The following is a 17,147-nucleotide window of genomic DNA, read 5'->3' on the forward strand; positions in this document are numbered from 1 at the left end:
TTTGGACAATGAAGGTGATGAAAACAACCCCCCCCCCCCAGATTCCAGGAGTTTAGAAGCCCCTTTGTTCCATCTCACCCCAGGATCTCTCACCTGGGATGCCATTCCCCCTCTCCACCTACCTCTTACTGGTTGTGATAGTTCTGTTACTGAGCTCTTATTCCTCCCTTCCCCACTGACAGCTCAGTTACAGGACTTGTTTTGGCCAATAGAATGACAGAGGACATAACACAGACAGAGGACGTAACCATGCTTATGCAATTTGCTTGCCTTTGAACTCCAGTCACTTGCCAGGAGAAAAGAAAGTGCCTTGAGAGCTGATGTCCCTTCATCCTGGGCTCCAGAAAGAACACAGAGTGGACTTGAGCCAAACCCATAGCCTGGAGTAAAGCCACCCAGCCAAGCCCAGCTTATAAAGGTCAAGTTGCAGTCAACAGGCAGCCCCGGGAGCATGAAAATAAATACTTATGGCTGTGGTCACTGAGGTTGGGTTGGGTTTTTTTCCCCCATAGCATTACAGCAGCAGGAGCTGATTTTTATTATACTCTTTCAGATGAACTTTAGCTCCCATGTCTCCTTCTGAGAGAAACCTCCCCTAAACCCCTAGAGTAGGTCAGGTTCTCGCTGGCCCCCATGTCTGCTCAATCTGTACCACACATATGCTTGTGGGAGATCCTGCCAGATTTCTGTTCCCTGTGCATGGGAATCTGTCCGTCTTGCTCTCAGCAAATCAGCCTCTGGCCCCAAGAACTAGCACAGAGTAGGCACACACTAGATATTTCTCAGATGAACAATGAATTGACAGATGGATGGGCAGATGTGTAGATATATAGGCAAGGCTGGAGTATCTCTGCTCACCTGAGTCTCCCCAGGCTTCCAGAACTATAGCTCTGGCTCTGGCTTGTTATGTGACTTCACGTGGTCCTCAGTTCCCTCCTGCGGAGGCTTGCTTAAAACTGCTCAGTCCAATACAACAGCCACCAGCCACATGTGGCTACTGAGCACTTGATACGCAGCTGGTGTGAATGAGGAACTAAATTTTACTTAAGTTTAATTCATTTTTTTAAGATTTTATTTATTTATTCAACAGAGAAAGAGAGAGAGAGATCACAAGTAGGCAGAGAGGCAGGCAGAGAGAGAAGAGGAAGCAGGTTCCCCACTGCGCAGAGAGCCGGATGCGGGGCTCAATCCCAGGACCCTGAGATCACGACCTGAGCAGAAGGCAGAGGCCCAACCCACTGAGCCACTTAAGTTTAATTCATTTTAATTTAAAAACTGATGCTCAATTTAATTATTGGAAAATTTTAGTGCAGTTGGACTAACTTGGGCATGGGAATCTACTTTCTTTGACTATAAATTTTATGAAATATAAATATAAATCAAGAATTTCCAATTGGGAGGCCTGGGTGGTTCAGTGGGTTAAGCATCTCACTCTTGGTTTCGGCTCAGGTCATGATCTCAGGGTCATGAGATCCAGACCCATTTAGGGCTCTGCGCTCAGCTTGGGGTCTACCTGAGATTCTTTCCCCTGCACCTCCCTCCCTCTCTGTTCCCCACTCTGCCTATGCTCTCACTCTCTAAAAATAAATAAATAAAATCTTAAAAAAAAAAAAAAGAATTTCCAATGAAAATTTGGCACTTAGAGATGTGCTATAGATATAAAACACACACCACATTTCAAAGAATTAGTACCCAGAAAAAGTAAAACATCTCAATAGATTTTTATATATGTGAAGTGATATTTTTGACACATTGAGTTAGATAAAACATATTATTAAAGTTATTCTCAGGGCACCTGGATGGCTCAGTCATTTAAGCATCTGCCTTGGGCGCAGGTCATGATCCTGGGGTCCTGGGATCAAGCCCTGCATCTGGCTCCCTGCTCAGTGGGGAGTCTGCTTCTCCCTCTTCCCCCAACACTTGTGCTCTCAAATCTATAAATAAAATATGTTTTAAAAAAATAAGGGGCCCCTGGGTGGCTCAATTGGTTAAGCATCTGCCTTTGGCTCAGGTCATGATCCCAGGCTCCTGGGACAGAGCCCCACAAAGCAAAGGGCATCCTGCTCAGCAGGCGGCCTCCTTGTCCCTCTCCCACTTCTGCTCCCCCTGCTTGTGCTCTTTCTGTCATATAAATAAATGAAATCTTTTTAAATATAAAATAAAAACAAAAAATAATTTTCACCTTTTTATATTTTAAAATATGGCTACTAGAAAATGTTTAATTACACATGTGATTCACATTACATTTCTAATGGATAGTGCAGGGCCAGAATGTCTCCAAGGTGCACATGGCTCCAAAGCAATAAAGACCTGGTTTGAACCCATGCTTAGATGCCTCAGAGCTGTGTGACTCTGAGCAAGTCACTTTCCCTCTCTGAGCCACAGTTTCTGCATCTTTGAAATGGAGATCATAGGTGTGTGGTGAAGATCCAATGAAGAAATGTATGCAAAGTGCCTGGCAGAGAGCAAACAGTCTCCAATCATAAGCTCTCATTACTGACACTGATCTTCTGGACAGCACAAACAAGTAGAGAGTTATAAACGTGGCATATTCACATCCAGCCAGCACATTACAGCTTCTAAAGAACATTCCACAAACCATTTTCTATGTGTCCTCTCCCCCACAGGAAAGGAGCCTGAGGCTCTCTATGATGTGGTGTTGTTTTTTTTTTTTTTTTTTTTTAAGATTTTGTGTATTTATTTGACAGGAAGAGAGAGAGAGAGAGAGAGCACATAAACAGGGGGAGCAGCAGCAGAGGGAGAGGAAGAAGCAGGCTCCCCACTGAGCAAGCAGCCTGATGTGGAGCTCGATCCCAGCACCCTGGGATCATGACCTGAGCCAAAGGCAGACACTTAGCCATCTGAGCCATCCAGGTGCCCCTCTATGATGGCTTTAAAATAGGTCCACAGATTCTCTGACATTCCTTTCTTCAATAAATGGAGCCTAATTTCCCTCCCCTTGAGTGTCAGCTAGACTTAGTGACTCCCTTCTAATGACTAGAATAAAAGCAGAACTGACAGTATGAGATATCCAAGTCTGGGTTATAAGAGGCATTGTCGATTCCTCTTGGCTCTATCTTCTGTGTCACTCCCTCTGGGGGAAGCCAGCTGCCTTGTCACAAGTGTACTTGAGCAGCCCTCGGTTAGGCCCGTAGGGTAAAGAACTAGGGCTTCCTGCCAGCAGCCAAATGCATGAGCAATGTTGGGAATAGATCCTCTAGTCCCAGTCAAGCTTTCAAATGAGAACATCCCCAGCCAATACCTTGACTGCAACCTCATAAAAAAAAAAAAAACCCTGAGTCAACAATATCCCAGCTTAGCCTCTCACATATTCCTGATCCACAGAACCTGAAAAATAATAAACTTCAAGCTGTTAGATTTGGGGGTGATTTGTCACACAATAATAGATAACAAATACACTTTCTTTATGGCCCCGTGGTTAAAGGTCTGCTCTTCTCCTGGAAAAGAGCCCCAGTCCTGGGTCTGGTCCATCTTGGGACTATGGCGGCCACCAAAGAGTCCAGAGACCAAGGCACAAACCACAGACACTAGGCCAGGCTGCCTATGTGCTCACAGGCTCTTTATTTATCCAAGAGGAAGGAGGAGAGAGGATGAAGAGAAAAACCGACGCCCCAGGTGGTGGAGCTGAGGGGAGAAATGAACAGAAAGGTTCCTCCTCTTTCTCTTGCCATGGACCCCAGGGAACTCCAGCTTCAGAGGAGGCCTCTGAGGGTGCTTAGGAGCCTCTAGGAGGCCCGGCAGTTGTTGTCTGGGGTCAGGATCCCCACAGGGGCACGTCCCAGGCTCGGAATGGCTTTTGTGTACACAAAATATCTCTCTGCAAAAGGCACTGGTGGGGGAATGGTGGGGCAGCTGGGAGGTTGCCCCATCACAGGCAGGATCCACTGTGTCCTGAGTCCGGGTCCCAGTCCCAAGACCATCCCAGACTCCCTTAGAGGCTGGGACTCCAATCTCTTATTCCTTTCCACTCCCTTCCCTCAGCCCAGTGGTGAGCAGGCAGTCAGCGGAGGGCCGGGTCAGGCCAGGTGACAGACACCCTCTCTTCAGGGCGAGTGCTTCCAGTGACCTCTAGGCCAAAAGCCCCAGGCGGGTGACTTTGGCCGAGAGGAAAGAGTGGATGATGAAGACCATGGTTTTGGGGCACGAGTGCAGGTCCAGCTGCTGCAGGGTGGATGGAAAGAAGGGTCAGGAGCCCCACCCAGCCTGGCCGCTGGGACAACACAGCCTCCCGCCCCCTCCACTCACAATCTCTCCTTCAGCACCCCCGAAGTCCAGGAAGAGGAGGCTGGCACCGTCATCCGAGGACATCTGCAGCTTCTCAAAGGGCTGTCGAAGCAGCACAACTCGAGCTGCACCGGGCTCTGCCGCCCACAGTGTGAAGCCCTTGTCGATGTGCACAGAAAGGCTGCAGGGCCGGCCATTCCACGTGCAGGCTGTGGGGGCAAGAGGGGGCCACGTGGGCACAGGCACAGCTGGCCCCTCAGAGACCATGAGCTCCACAGCCGACCCTCGTCAGTAATGCCACAGATGGGGCTTGAGTACTGCTCGGGACGGGGAGCTCACTGCCTGGTAAACCATCTGTACATTTACCCCGCCTGGAGTTGTCCCCATCCTCAAATACAGAAAAATGGGCTCACGGAGAAACTCTACACCACTTCAGGTCCCACGTCCAGAAGTAGAAAGGGAAGCTTAAACTCCGTCATGTTCAGAAGGCCCACTCCCTCTCTTCCTATAAACGTTATCAGGAGATCCACCAAGCATGGCCCTTGGAGCCCTTAGAGACCCGTTGAATTGCCCCGTTAAATGTGAACTTCGGATAAACAATGGATAATTTGGACATATTTACACTGAGAAAGTATTTGTTGTTTTCTGAAATTCACATTTAAGTGGGTGTCCTATGATTTATCTGGCAACTGTACCCCAGGGGCATCACAAAGCTGGGGCAAGAAAACCCAGGGCAAAGAGTCTTACTACCCACTGGGGCACCTGCACATCCAAAAGAGAGAGCTCCTAGGGACCCTAAAGCCCACTTCTTATCCCCCTCCTGAAGCACCCTACAGAAGGAAGTTTGAATGCTTCTGGGGGTGAGAGGCTCATCACCTGAGAGGCACTCCCAGATCCGCCCAGCCCACCTGTCGACACCTCTTGCACACCCTCCGCAGCCCGGTGACAGCCATCCACCAGCTGGCGGGTCCAGGCGGCCAGCTCCTGCGGCGACTCCACGCTGAACAGGTGAGTATCCACACCATGACGTGTGCCCGTGCGCAGGGCGAAAGAGAGCTCTGTATCGTAGGGCACCGAACCCTTGGAGGGACCTGAGTGCACCAGCCTAGGGGTGGCGGGGCGGAGTGGAGGGGAAGGGCGAAGTGTGATATCTCAGACAATGGGGAAATCGGCCATGGGGGTGGTGACCTGGGGAAGGGCCCCTGTGACTCCTTTACCACCTCATCAGTGAACAGGACTTCCAGCTCTGCCCTGACAGACTCACCGGGCCCACCTCCTGCCATCCTTTCCCTGCTCCCGAAACTCCGCCCATGCTAGTGTCTTCAAACACGTGGAGCACATTCTTGCCTCAGCACAGTTGCACAGGCTGCTCCCTCTGTCAAGGACACGCTTCCCTGATGACCTGCATGGCTCCCTCCCTCACTCCCTTCAGATCTTTGCTCAGATGTCATCTCTGAGAAGCCGTCCCTGACCTCCCTGTCTAAAATAGCACCCCTGGCACTCACTAGCCTTACTTTTCATCATGATAACCAGAAATGATACATATTCTTTATTTGCTCCACTTGGTTTTTGGTTGTCTTTTTCGCTAGAATATCATCTAGGATACAAATTTTTGTCTAATTGGTTCACCACTCTCTTCTCAGCAATGAAAGCAATGCCCGGCATGTAGTAGGTGTTCAATAAACATTTGTGACCTGAATTAATGAGTCCCTTGATTAGTTTGGCAATCCATGACCAGCTTATTCCTGGTACACATCTGGCTCCTGACCCATGAGCTGGAGCCCCATCCAGGGCCAGTGGCCCAGGCACTTCGTTTGATTCCCACTTGCTGTGTTAACCTAGGGTAACTCACCCCCCCTCTCTGGGCAACAGACGCAGAACTCTGGCCCCTAGCCCTCTTTGCTCCTCACTCCACACACTCTCTCATAACTTCAGCTACCCACTAGAGCTGCTGTGACACCCAGTTTCCTGTTTTCAAGCCCAGAACTATAAACCCATAACTCCCCAAGATTCCCATCCAAACTCCCTATCCGTCCCCCACTCAACTCGGCAACTTGCTCCAGCCTCCCCCTTTTGCACTCCCACCCCTAGTCCCATTGCTCATCCAGACACAAGCTCCAAACCTCCCATTCATCCATTCTTCCTGGACACCTCCCTCACCCTCCCCATCTGGCAAGCACTAAGCCCAGTTAATTTTACCACCCATGTGCCTTCCAATGCAAATGCGGCCTTTCCTCTCCATCTGCTGCCTCCACCCACCTCTACCATCTCTCCTGCATGACTGTACCAGCCTCCCAGCTTCCATCCTGCCCCCTCCAATGCATTTCCCATGTGGCAGCCACAGGAATTCTTCTAAACTCAACCCAAGTCAGGGCACCTGGGTGGCTCAGTCGAGTAAGCACCAGACTCCTGATTCTGGTTCAGGTCATGATCTCAGGGTTGTGAGATCAAACCCCGCTTTGGGTTCTGCATTCAACAGGGAGTCTGCTTTGGATTCTCTCTCTCCTTCTCCCTCTCCTTTTGCACAACACGCCCACCGATCACTCTTATTGTCTCTCTAAAATAAATAAATAAAGGGAGACCATGATGGCTCAGTCAGTTGAGTATCTGCCTTCTGCTCAGATCATGGTCTCAGGGATAGAGCCTCCGCATAGGGCTCCTTGCTCATCGGGATATCAGATGCCCGGCAGGGGGAAGGGGGAGGTGGTCTGCTTCTCCCTCTCCCTCTGCCCCTCTCCTCCTCCTGCTCTCTCTTGCATTCTCTGTCTCTCTCATAAATAAATAAAATCTTTAAAAATTAAAATAAATCTTTTTTAAAAAGCTTAAAAAATAATTTATTTTTTTTTAATTTATTTGACAGACAGAGATCACAAGTAGGCAGAGAGACAGGCAGAGAGAAGAAGGAAAGCAGGCTCCCTGCTGAGCAGAGAGCCCGATGCGGGGCTCGATCCCAGGACCCTGAGATCATGACCTGAGCCGAAAGCAGATGCTTTAACCCACTGAGCCACCCGGGGGCCCCCCAAAATAATTTTTTTTTAATTAAACATACACACACACACACACACACAAACACTTCACCTCACTCCCAGGCTAAAACCCTTCCACTGGGCCACAACTCTTAAGATAAAGCTACTTGCATTCCTTAACCGGGCAGGAGAGTCTCCACAAGATAAGGCCCTGCCAGCTTCCTGCCTTGTTTCTCTTCATTTCCTGTATAGAGTCTACATCCCACTTATAGCACACTTGGAGCTCCATGAACACCCTGTAGCCCTTAATACTTCTGTAACTTTGACCATGTTGCTCTCTGTGTAAGATGCTCTTCCACTTTTTCTGAAATAGCAAACTTCTACTCATCCGTCAAAGCCCAGCTCAACAGCACCTCCTGCTAAAGCCTTGCCCATCAGACCAGGCAGTGTGAAGGGGTTCCTAAACTCTGTGCTATGGAGGCTGTTCCTAGAGCAGCCTCCCCCACCAGACTGGATACTCCCTCAGGGCAGACTGTTGGGATCAGCTCCCTGTCCCCTGAACCATGCTGCACAGATTGGGGCAGAGTAGGTGTCAATCAGTGAGTGACTAGTGGGACCTCGCATCCTTCTCTTGCAACCCCCCATTTTACAGATAAAGAAACTAAGGCCCAGATAACATAGACACTTGCTTCAAGTCACCTGGCAAATAACCCAGGGCAAAATGAGGCTGGAATCCCCCAGCTCTGAGGCCCATGGAGAGCATCACCCCCACCCAACCTCTGGGTGAGACAGGCACCCCTGCCTGCCCACGGATACCTGGTGGCAATGAGGGGGGCCGTACGGGCTGGCTGACTCAGAGCCTCACGGGTCTGGGGTAGATGGCAGTAGAGAAGCAGCTCCTTCTCGGTCAGCAAGGCCAAGGTGGGTGCCGTGCCCCCACTGGGCAGCTGCAGGGGGCAAGCCAACAGTGAGGAGGGGCAGTGAGGGGAGCGGTCAGAGGGCCAGGAAGAAGTGGGATCGTGCCCAGGAATGTGGTTAGCTCCAGGGGAGGGGTCAAGGTGGGGGACTGAGGCCTGGCCCAGCAGGCACCTGCTCAGTCAGCCAGCCGATATGCTTGATGTCCTGGCTCCCAGCTGTGCTGGTGGCCGCCAGCAGCGCCTGCAGCTCGTCCTTGACCCAAGGCATCAGAGTGTTGACCTGGGCCTGGATAGCAGCTGCCCATGACTTTGCGCTAGCCTCGTCCTTGGCTCTCAGGAAGAGGGTGTCTTGGCCATCTGCTGAACAGATCTCCAGATACCTGCAGGCATAAACAGAGGGGAGGGGAGGACCAGCTTGTGGGGCTGCAGCTGCCCAACATTGAAACCTAGCCCCAAACCCCATTCTTTGCAAAACCAGGAGAAACCACAGGGAATCGGAGAGATGGTGGGGAGGGACACTCCCTGCAGGGGCTCCAGCCACAAGTGGGGCTTTGTAGGGCCTAAGGAACAAGAGACTATGACATATACACACACAGGCATATACATACAAATTGAACACATATGCAAACATGTGTGATAGGAGCCAAAACCACTGCGTGAGGATTTATGATCTTACTTTTCTTCTCCTGGTTTCTAAAGAGAAGGATTCTCCTTCTGAGCCAGCTCCTGGCTCCTCCCTTGTGGCACAGGATGCAAGTAATAAACTAACGGGGGCGGGGGTGGGGGGAGAGCGTGGAAACTGAGAGGCCAAGTCAGTCTGCATAAAAAGAGCTGGAGGAGTGGAGAACGGAGAAGGGATGGAGAAAAAAAAGCCATGTGGACAACTGTGGGGGAAGGGTTTCCGGGAGGTACCGAGAGGAGCAGTGACAGGGAAAGGATTTTAAAATGTTATGTTTGAACCATGAAAGACTCGCTCCTCTTTGCCCTTTCTGTCACAGATGAAGTGAGACAGAAACTGGAGAATGGCTCCCACGATACCTATTCCAACCCCCTTCTCCTTTGCCTCCCTCTACTGCAGAACTAGGAAGGGAAGTACCTGAATTCCCACCTCCCTTGCAGCTAGGGCTGGCCACCAGGTCCAAGCACGAGACATAGACAGAAGTCTCTGGCAAGGACGTCCCCTCCCAACTGAAAGGAAATCTTCCCTAGATGGGGTGGTTACTCTCCAAAGATGGCTTCCACCAAATCCCTGCCTCCCTGTCTACACAGTCTACTTTTCTCATCAAGTGGTGAAATTTCTTTCTCTTCTCCTTGACCTTGTAACTTGGTTTGACAAATAAAATGTGACAGAAGTGACATTCTGGCATTTCCAAGCCACCACGAAGTCCAAGGACCCTGCGACCAACTACCCTGAGAGGAAGAACAAACCAGGCACATAGAAAGGCCTTGCGGAAAGAGGACTGCTTAGCCAGCCCCTGGCTGTTCCAACTATTCTAGCTGAGGCAGCAGCCATGGGGGCGAAGCAGCCATCTTGTACTTCCAGCCCCCGCAGACACCACAAAAAGCAGAAGAACTGGCCAGCCGAGCCAGCTCGGATTATAGATTTATAAGAAATAATGAACTGTTATCTTTGAAGACACTATATTTTAGGATGGTTTGTTATGCGGCAAAGGAACAAAATGCCAGGAAAAAAACTCCTTTGCCTTTTGCCTTCTTCCTGCCTGGAATACGGACACAGGCTTCAAGGCACAACCACCATTCTACCTCTAAGAAGAAAATACACAATGAAAATGGCAGAGGAGAAGCTAGAAGCTTGATTCATTAAGGGCATTCTTGAGGAGCGAAAAAAGCCTAATTAGCTGATCCTGAACCATTTCTCAAACACGTGGAAAAGTTAACCCGCCCTTTATTTTAGCCATTGCTTATTGGCCTTCCTGATACTTGCAGCTCAGTGTGATCCTAACACGTAGTAAAAGTGTGAAATATTTTTCATTACAGTTTGGTTACCAGATCGTGCTCCTTTGACTGGGATATTTAGTGCTGATAAGGAACCACAGGTATATCCAAGTTATCTGTTTTACACACGTGCCCACAGTCAAGCACGCGTGTACACACACACACACACACACGTGGATATTAACACAAACATACACAAACACATAGGCACAAATCTATACCCACACCCATGCAAACGCTCACATAAGCACACAAACGCTTGCATTTACTGTCAACTCCACATGAACAAACAGAAAACACACAAACACATGTTTCGGGTGATGTCTGAGATCAGGCTGGGAACCACGATTTACCTAATGTTCAGTAAGTCTCAGGAACAACTAATACCACCTCGCCTTCATCCAACACAAAACGCCCCTTTGGTGGAACATCTTAAGTGACCTGCAAATCACCAGCTCTTGCCTCGTGGGGGCAGCTAGAGTTGGGATAGCGGGTAGGGCTAGGCCGCGGGATGCTGAACCTGCAGGCCAACGTTGGGTGTCGGCCGGCATTGAACCTCAGCTGTACCTAGGACCCACAGCAAAAGCCTTTTATGGTCACGCTATGTAAACACCACCCCGATCCTGCATACCCCACTCGGTCAACATATTCTCCAGTCAACCACCACATCCCTCAGGCACCTGAAGTTTCTAAAGCAGAGAAGGCTACTGGGAATGAGGCAAGTTCTATCCCTTCCTGGATGTGTGATCTTGGGCAGGTTACTGCCTCTCTCTGTCCTCATCTACAAAATGGGGCTGAAATAATGGGCCTTTGCTCATAGGGGTGCTGCAAGAGTTAAATTAAATTGTGCATGGTAAACACTCAATAGTGTTGGCTCTTACCAATCTTACCATCAGTGAACTGGTAAAGGCTGCCCATATGTGAAGAACAGTCACTTTCCACGGCCCTGACATGAACGCTACTGGACATCTACAAACCTCAGCAGAGTTAGAAGAGACTTGACGGGATCACTGAGTCTAGAAACTTTATTTCCCAGTGAGGAAGCTAAAGGTCAGTGAGGAAAAGGGACTAGTTCAAGGAGAACCAGGACTGGACCCCAGGGCTCTTCTACAGTCCAAGCTCCTCCTCAGATGTGAGCTGTTCAGAGGAAAAGAGAAAACCCAAGCGCACCACCATCCTCTTCACTCTTACACCCATTCAACAAACAAACATTTCTTAAGCCCTGCTATGTTCAGGCATTGTGCTGGTCACTTGCAACACACCGCCATCTTTCCTTCGGCCCCACCACTCATCTCTGTCTGAGTCGCCCCCCCACCCCAGACTTACCTGGGCTCTGGGTCACTGGGGGTGCACCTCCTCGAGACATATGCCATCTTCAAGGACACACGTTTGGCATCACTGAGGTCCCGGGGTGGGGGGCCAGGGGAAGATGGCTGTCGCTGAAGGGGTGAAGCAGGAGGCGAGTCCCAACCAACTGAGGTCCCGCTGGCAGAGTTCTTAAAATATGGTGAGACCTCCTTCATGTACTTGACTGGTCAGAGGACAGGTCAGCAGTTACTGTCGTGACATGGGCTCCCATGCAGCACACATCACAGCTGTCACTAATTCATAAGAGTTTAATTTATGTCCCATATCACTATCCTCCTCTAGGTTAAAGTCTCTGACAGGGCAGCGTGGTAGAAAATACTAGATGCATGCCAACATCCATGCTCTCCTGTTTCCCCTGGCTTATAGAAGCATGCCCATGCTGCCTGGAAGAAAAACCACACTTCCCAGCCTCCTTTGCAGCTAGGTGTAGTCACATGACTAAGTTCTAACCAAGTAAGTAGAAGTGTTTGGACCTTTGGGATGACTGCTTAAAGGGACTCGACAACAGCCACAACAAGGCAATGAAAGAGCACTGAGACAGGAGTCAGGAGGTGGGACTGCTCTTCCACTGACCCATTGTTTGCCTCTATTTCTTCAGTCTGCTCATCTGCAAGGAGGAGGCATGAAATGACATGGTCCTATGGGGCCATGCCAATTGTCCTCCAAGATAGAGATAGCCTTCCAGCTTGAGACCCTTTTCCAGGCTCCCTTATAGCTATGAGTACTTATGTGACCAAGTCTGGCAAATAGGATGAGAGCAGAAGGGATGTGTACCACTGCCAAGGTCTGCCTATTAAAGAGGCATGCCCTTCCTTTCCTCCTCTGTTCCCCTGACAGGGTCAAGCTGGCTGGGACACAGACTGGTGAAGCACCATCTTGACCATGAGGTCATGAGCCACGGTCTAAGGAAGGCTGACCAACAAAACAGAAATAAATGGATGCTGACACTTTGGAGATGCCACATCAGACATGGTCTGTTTCCTAAGAAAGCAAGAATTTCTATTATATGTATTTGTAAAAGATATAATAGAGAGAGAGAGAGAGCACACAAGTAGGGGAGGAGCAGAGGAGAAGGGAGAGGAACAAGCAGATTCTGCTCTGAGTGCAGAGCCCTATGCAGGCTTCAATCCCAGGAACCTGAGGTCATGACCTGAGCCAAAACTAAGAGTCAGATGTTCAACTGACTGAGCCACCCAGGTGCCCCAGGACTTCTATTATATTTAAGCCACAGTATTTTATGGATCTCCTGTTACAATAGCATAGCTTGTACCCTAACCGATATAGACGCTCTTAGCTCTGACCAAACATCATAGAGTAAGTATAGTGGACACCTTCTAGAACAGCACTGTCCAACAGAGTTTTCTGCCCTTAGGTAAATGTTCCATATATACACTGTCCAATGCAGTAGCCACTAGCCACATGTGGCTATTGAGCACTTGAAATGTAGCTAGTATAAATGAGGACCTAAATTTTTATTTTATTTTATTTTAAAGATTTATTTATTCGACAGACAGAGATCACAAGTAGGCAGAGAGGCAGGTGGGAGGAGTTGTGGGGGGGAAGCAGGCTCCTTGCTAAGCAGAGAGCCCGATGAGGGGCTCGATCCCTAGGACCCTGAGATCATGACCAGAGCAGAACGCAGAGGCTTAACCCACTGAGCACCCAGGTGCCACTGAATTTTTATTTTTATTTAATCTTAATTAATTTAAAATTAAATTCAGTTACGCACTTGGAGCCAGTGGTGACCACGATGAAGTTCTAGAATAACAGCCTAGATCTACTTCTCTGCCCAACTGACCCATGAATTCATGTTCTGCTATGTTATCCTGCCCTTCTGGCTATGCTAGCTGGACCAAGATGAGCTCCTGACCCACAGCAGGCTCCCCAACATGAGACTGGGAGAGATTCCAGACTGGTATCTTGAACAAACACAAATGCTACGGGGGCAACCACCTTCTGCTGTGGGGACAGAGAAGAGGAAGAAACTGGTTTGTAGAGAGAATTGGTGGAGATACATGTTGAGAGAGGGAAGATGCTGTCGATCACCTGTTAATGCTCCAGTTTCTGATACTCGTCCTTTAGAAAGTCGAACTGCCATCCCAACAGGATATTTATGATATTTATGATATTATGATATTTGCAACCAAAAAACAGTCTTCACTGGGGCCTGGACCCGTGTCTTTTTAGAAAAGGAAGATCTGACTAACAATGGCAGTTGGAGGTGAAAAGCAATATGATGACAAGTTTGATCTGAGATGAGCCTGATAGGAGTAGAGATTTAGAAACAAGTAGGTTTTTGTGAGTACCTACCATGTACCAGGTATGGGACTAGCCTTAGGTAGGACTGGGAAGGTAAACATATGCACTTCTTTATCCCTTGCTCATGGAAGACATCATAAATCAATCATAGTATTCTATGGCATGCATTACCCAACCACTAAGGCTGATTGGTAATAAAATATTTTGATCATTCTTGCTATATTTATTAGAGGTGCCTGACTGGCTCAGCTGGTAGAGCATGTCTCTTGATCTCAGGGTCATGAGCCCCATGCTGGGCCTAGAGCCTATAAAAATTTTTTAAAAATAGAATAAAATATAAAATGCTATTTTTTAAAAGATGTTATTTATTTATTTATTTGACAGACAGAGATCACAAGCAGGCAGAGAGGCAGGCAGAGAGAGAGAGGAGGCAGCAGGCTCCCTGCAGAGCAGAGAGCCCGTTGCGGGACTCGATCCCAGGACCCTGAGATCATGACCTGAGCTGAAGGCAGAGGCTTTAACCCACTGAGCCACCCAGGTGCCCCTAAAATGCTATTTAAAAAAGCAATCTAAAGGAAGGCAATTTTAGGATTGGTTCAGCGACTCAATGACACTGAATTCAGGGTAGGCCTCCCTGCCAGTCTCTTGGCCTTCCCCTCATGAACATAAGATGACTGCCACAGCTCAAACAAATCATTTCTTACATGACAAAACCCAAAGCAGGGAAGTGATAGGCAGAACAAAGGGCTTTCTCCTCAAAACTCCTTATCAGAGAGGTAAATATTCCCATGAAGATTTATATCTCATTGGCCTGACTGGGCTCCATGCCCACTTCTAGAAATATCATTAGTGAAAGGGAATCATCATGACTTAGATCATATTTCCACCCAATAAAATCAGCATTCTGTTAGCAACAAAGAAGGGGAAGTAGTTGGAAGGCAGGCAACCAACACTGTCTGCCACATTTGCCCTGGCATCTGGACTGTTCCCAATTCTGATGAGCAGCAGTCTCCTCATCTCTAAAATCAGCTACTGGGAAGACATTGTGTACGTCATAGTGGTTAAAAGACTTACCCAAGTACTGGTCACTCTTCTCCTAGCTACGCTGTCCCCCCTGCTGCCCTGCTAAGGGGTGCTTATGCCTACTAATCCTTGGGCAGCCTCCCTTCCTCTCCCTTCAACTACCATGCCCTCATGGCCATCTGACTTGCTGTCCATCTGACTTTTGCATTTAAAGCCTAACCAGTATGTTCTGCCTGTGATCAAACACACCAGGAAGGGGTGAGGACGCAGTTACTGGCCCGGCTCCCTGGAAAAGCCAGATAAGAAGCTATTTCTATCACAGAAGACTGTCCCTCAGGCTCAGACAGGATCCAAGGCAAACATCAGTGAAAGTGAGAGGAAGTTACAAACCCTACTAGGGTTGGAAGAGCAATTAAGCTGAAAACAAGAGCAGGTTTTCTTGAAAGAATTAAGTCTAGGTCTGAAGTTTGGGAACTAGGACTAAAAATGACTCAATGACTCATCCTCATCATTGCAGCAATGACTTATCCCAGAACTGACTATTGGATTATGTCTCAAGGGGCAATGGATGTGGGACACATTACAGCCTAACTAATAGTCAAACCATCCCCCCCCCTTTTCTCATTGCTAACAGAATCCTGAGCCCCACAGATTCGGCTTCTTCCCAAACAAGGAAGAAAATCATGGTTGGTCAAAGCTAACCATGATCCTTCCATCCCTCTTCCTTGTGATTGGTTTAGAAAGGGGCAGATGATACAATTCTGGCCAATGAGAACTGAAGGAAAGTACACTCCCTTCCCTTTCTCTCCTCTCTCTAGCCTTTATAAGTTGCTGGGAGGGGGTTGGTCCTAGAGCAATGATAGTCACTTTTTGAGCACAAGGACTCAACACATTGAGGATGGTGAGGCCTTAAACTAATATACCATGTAGCCATGCTGCTTTTAGGTTTTCTGAGGAAAACTCATTTCCTTCACTGTCTAAACCCCTTTGAATTGAGTTCCTGTTACTTGCAGACAAAAGCTTCCAGATTAATACAGCCTCCCCACTCCCCACCCTCCACCCTGTATGGGGAGGGGAGATACAACTGATACATCCCCCTGCTGTCACTGGCCACACCGCTCCCCTGCACAAAGTCCTGCTCTGGCTCCCCTGTACCTTTCATCAAAATCCAAGGCTCTCTAGGACCTAAGCCCTGCCTACCTTTCTGGTTTCACCTCCTGCTACATCCCTAATCTCACCCTCTAGTCTAATGATCCTGGCCTCTTCAGGATGCATGCCAACATCCATGCTCTCCTGTTTCCCCTGGCTTATAGAACCATGCCCATGCCGCCTGGAAGAAAAACCACACTTCCCAGGCTCCTTTGCAGCTAGGTGTGGTCACATGACTAAGTTCTAAACAAGTAAGTAGAAGTGTTTAGACCTTTGGGATGGTCCGAACTTGCACTCTTTTGAAAATGTTCTCTCTGCACAGAATGCTCTTAGTACACAGTTTTTTGGGGTTTCTTTTAAGATTTTATTTAGTTATTTGAGAGACAAGAGTGTGTGTGTGCACGTGCATGTGTGCGCATGTCCTAGATGGGGGGGCAGCTGAGGGAGAGGGAGAAAGAATTTCAAGCAGATTCTGTGCTGAGGGTGGAGCCTGACACAGGACTCGATCTCACCAGTCTTGAGATAATGACCTGACCAAAATTAAGAGTTAGACGCCTAACTGACTGAGCCACCCAGGCACCTCAGTATATAGCTCAGATTTACAAATCTTGGATTTGTATTCCAGCTCCAGTGTTGTCTAGCTATGTGACCAAGGACAAGGAAATTCACTGGCCTGGGCCTTGTTCTGCAAGTCAATAAAAGAGGAATAACAATATCTCCCCCAGAGAGATGTAGAATTAAATAAGATGATATAAACCATGTGGCAGAGGTAAGGGACTCAAAAAATATGAGTTTCTTACCTACCAGCCACCCCTGCCCTTCTTAGAACTCTGCTGAGACTTCGTATGCTGGGGGTCTCTCTCACCAAAATGGGAGCTCCTAGAGGACGGAAAATAGACTGGAGCTGAACCAGGAGTCAGTGTTCTGTAAATGAAGAAATGAATGCCAAGGTATGACAGGTTCATTCAAGGGAGAGAAGGTGCCACAGCCCAGCCCAGTTCCATTACCCCTCTAGGAAGCCTTCCCAGATGCCCATTCTGGATCCACTACACCCATCACTTCTGCAGTCTCCTACACCCCACTCTCCTATGTATGTGTGTGGAAGTCTGTGTCCCCCAATAGGCTGGGAGCTCTGTGAGGGCATGGACCTCATCTGACTCATCTCTGTGTCCCTAGAATCCAGCAGGGATCTCCTATGCTACATGCTTGGCAAATGAACGAACATTTGTCAACTTTGGAAGCCAGAGAAACCACTTAGAGCCCC

General features: G+C 48.7%; 1 protein-coding gene across 3 annotated transcripts in view; it reads right to left on the reverse strand.

Moving 5' to 3' along the window:
- Positions 1-3,559: 3,559 nt before the first annotated feature.
- The window catches only part of SNTA1 (syntrophin alpha 1), an 87,319-nt gene continuing 73,731 nt past the window's right edge, over positions 3,560-17,147 (reverse strand). For 2 of the 3 annotated variants that reach the window (XM_082746003.1, XM_082746002.1), the window contains exons 3-8: positions 11,411-11,615; positions 8,301-8,508; positions 8,028-8,158; positions 5,154-5,350; positions 4,267-4,454; positions 3,560-4,182 (exon numbers count right to left, since the gene is read on the reverse strand). In XM_082746003.1, coding sequence (XP_082602129.1) covers positions 4,090-4,182; positions 4,267-4,454; positions 5,154-5,350; positions 8,028-8,158; positions 8,301-8,508; positions 11,411-11,615 — 1,022 coding nt within the window. In that variant the 3' untranslated portion in view covers positions 3,560-4,089. Of the gene's footprint in view, positions 4,183-4,266; positions 4,455-5,121; positions 5,351-8,027; positions 8,159-8,300; positions 8,509-11,410; positions 11,616-17,147 lie in introns of all 3 variants that reach the window. The other variant, XM_082746004.1, reaches the window with a different exon arrangement.

This window comes from Mustela nivalis (assembly GCF_964662115.1).
Source record: "Mustela nivalis genome assembly, chromosome: 8".
NCBI classification, from domain to species: Eukaryota; Metazoa; Chordata; class Mammalia; order Carnivora; family Mustelidae; genus Mustela; species Mustela nivalis.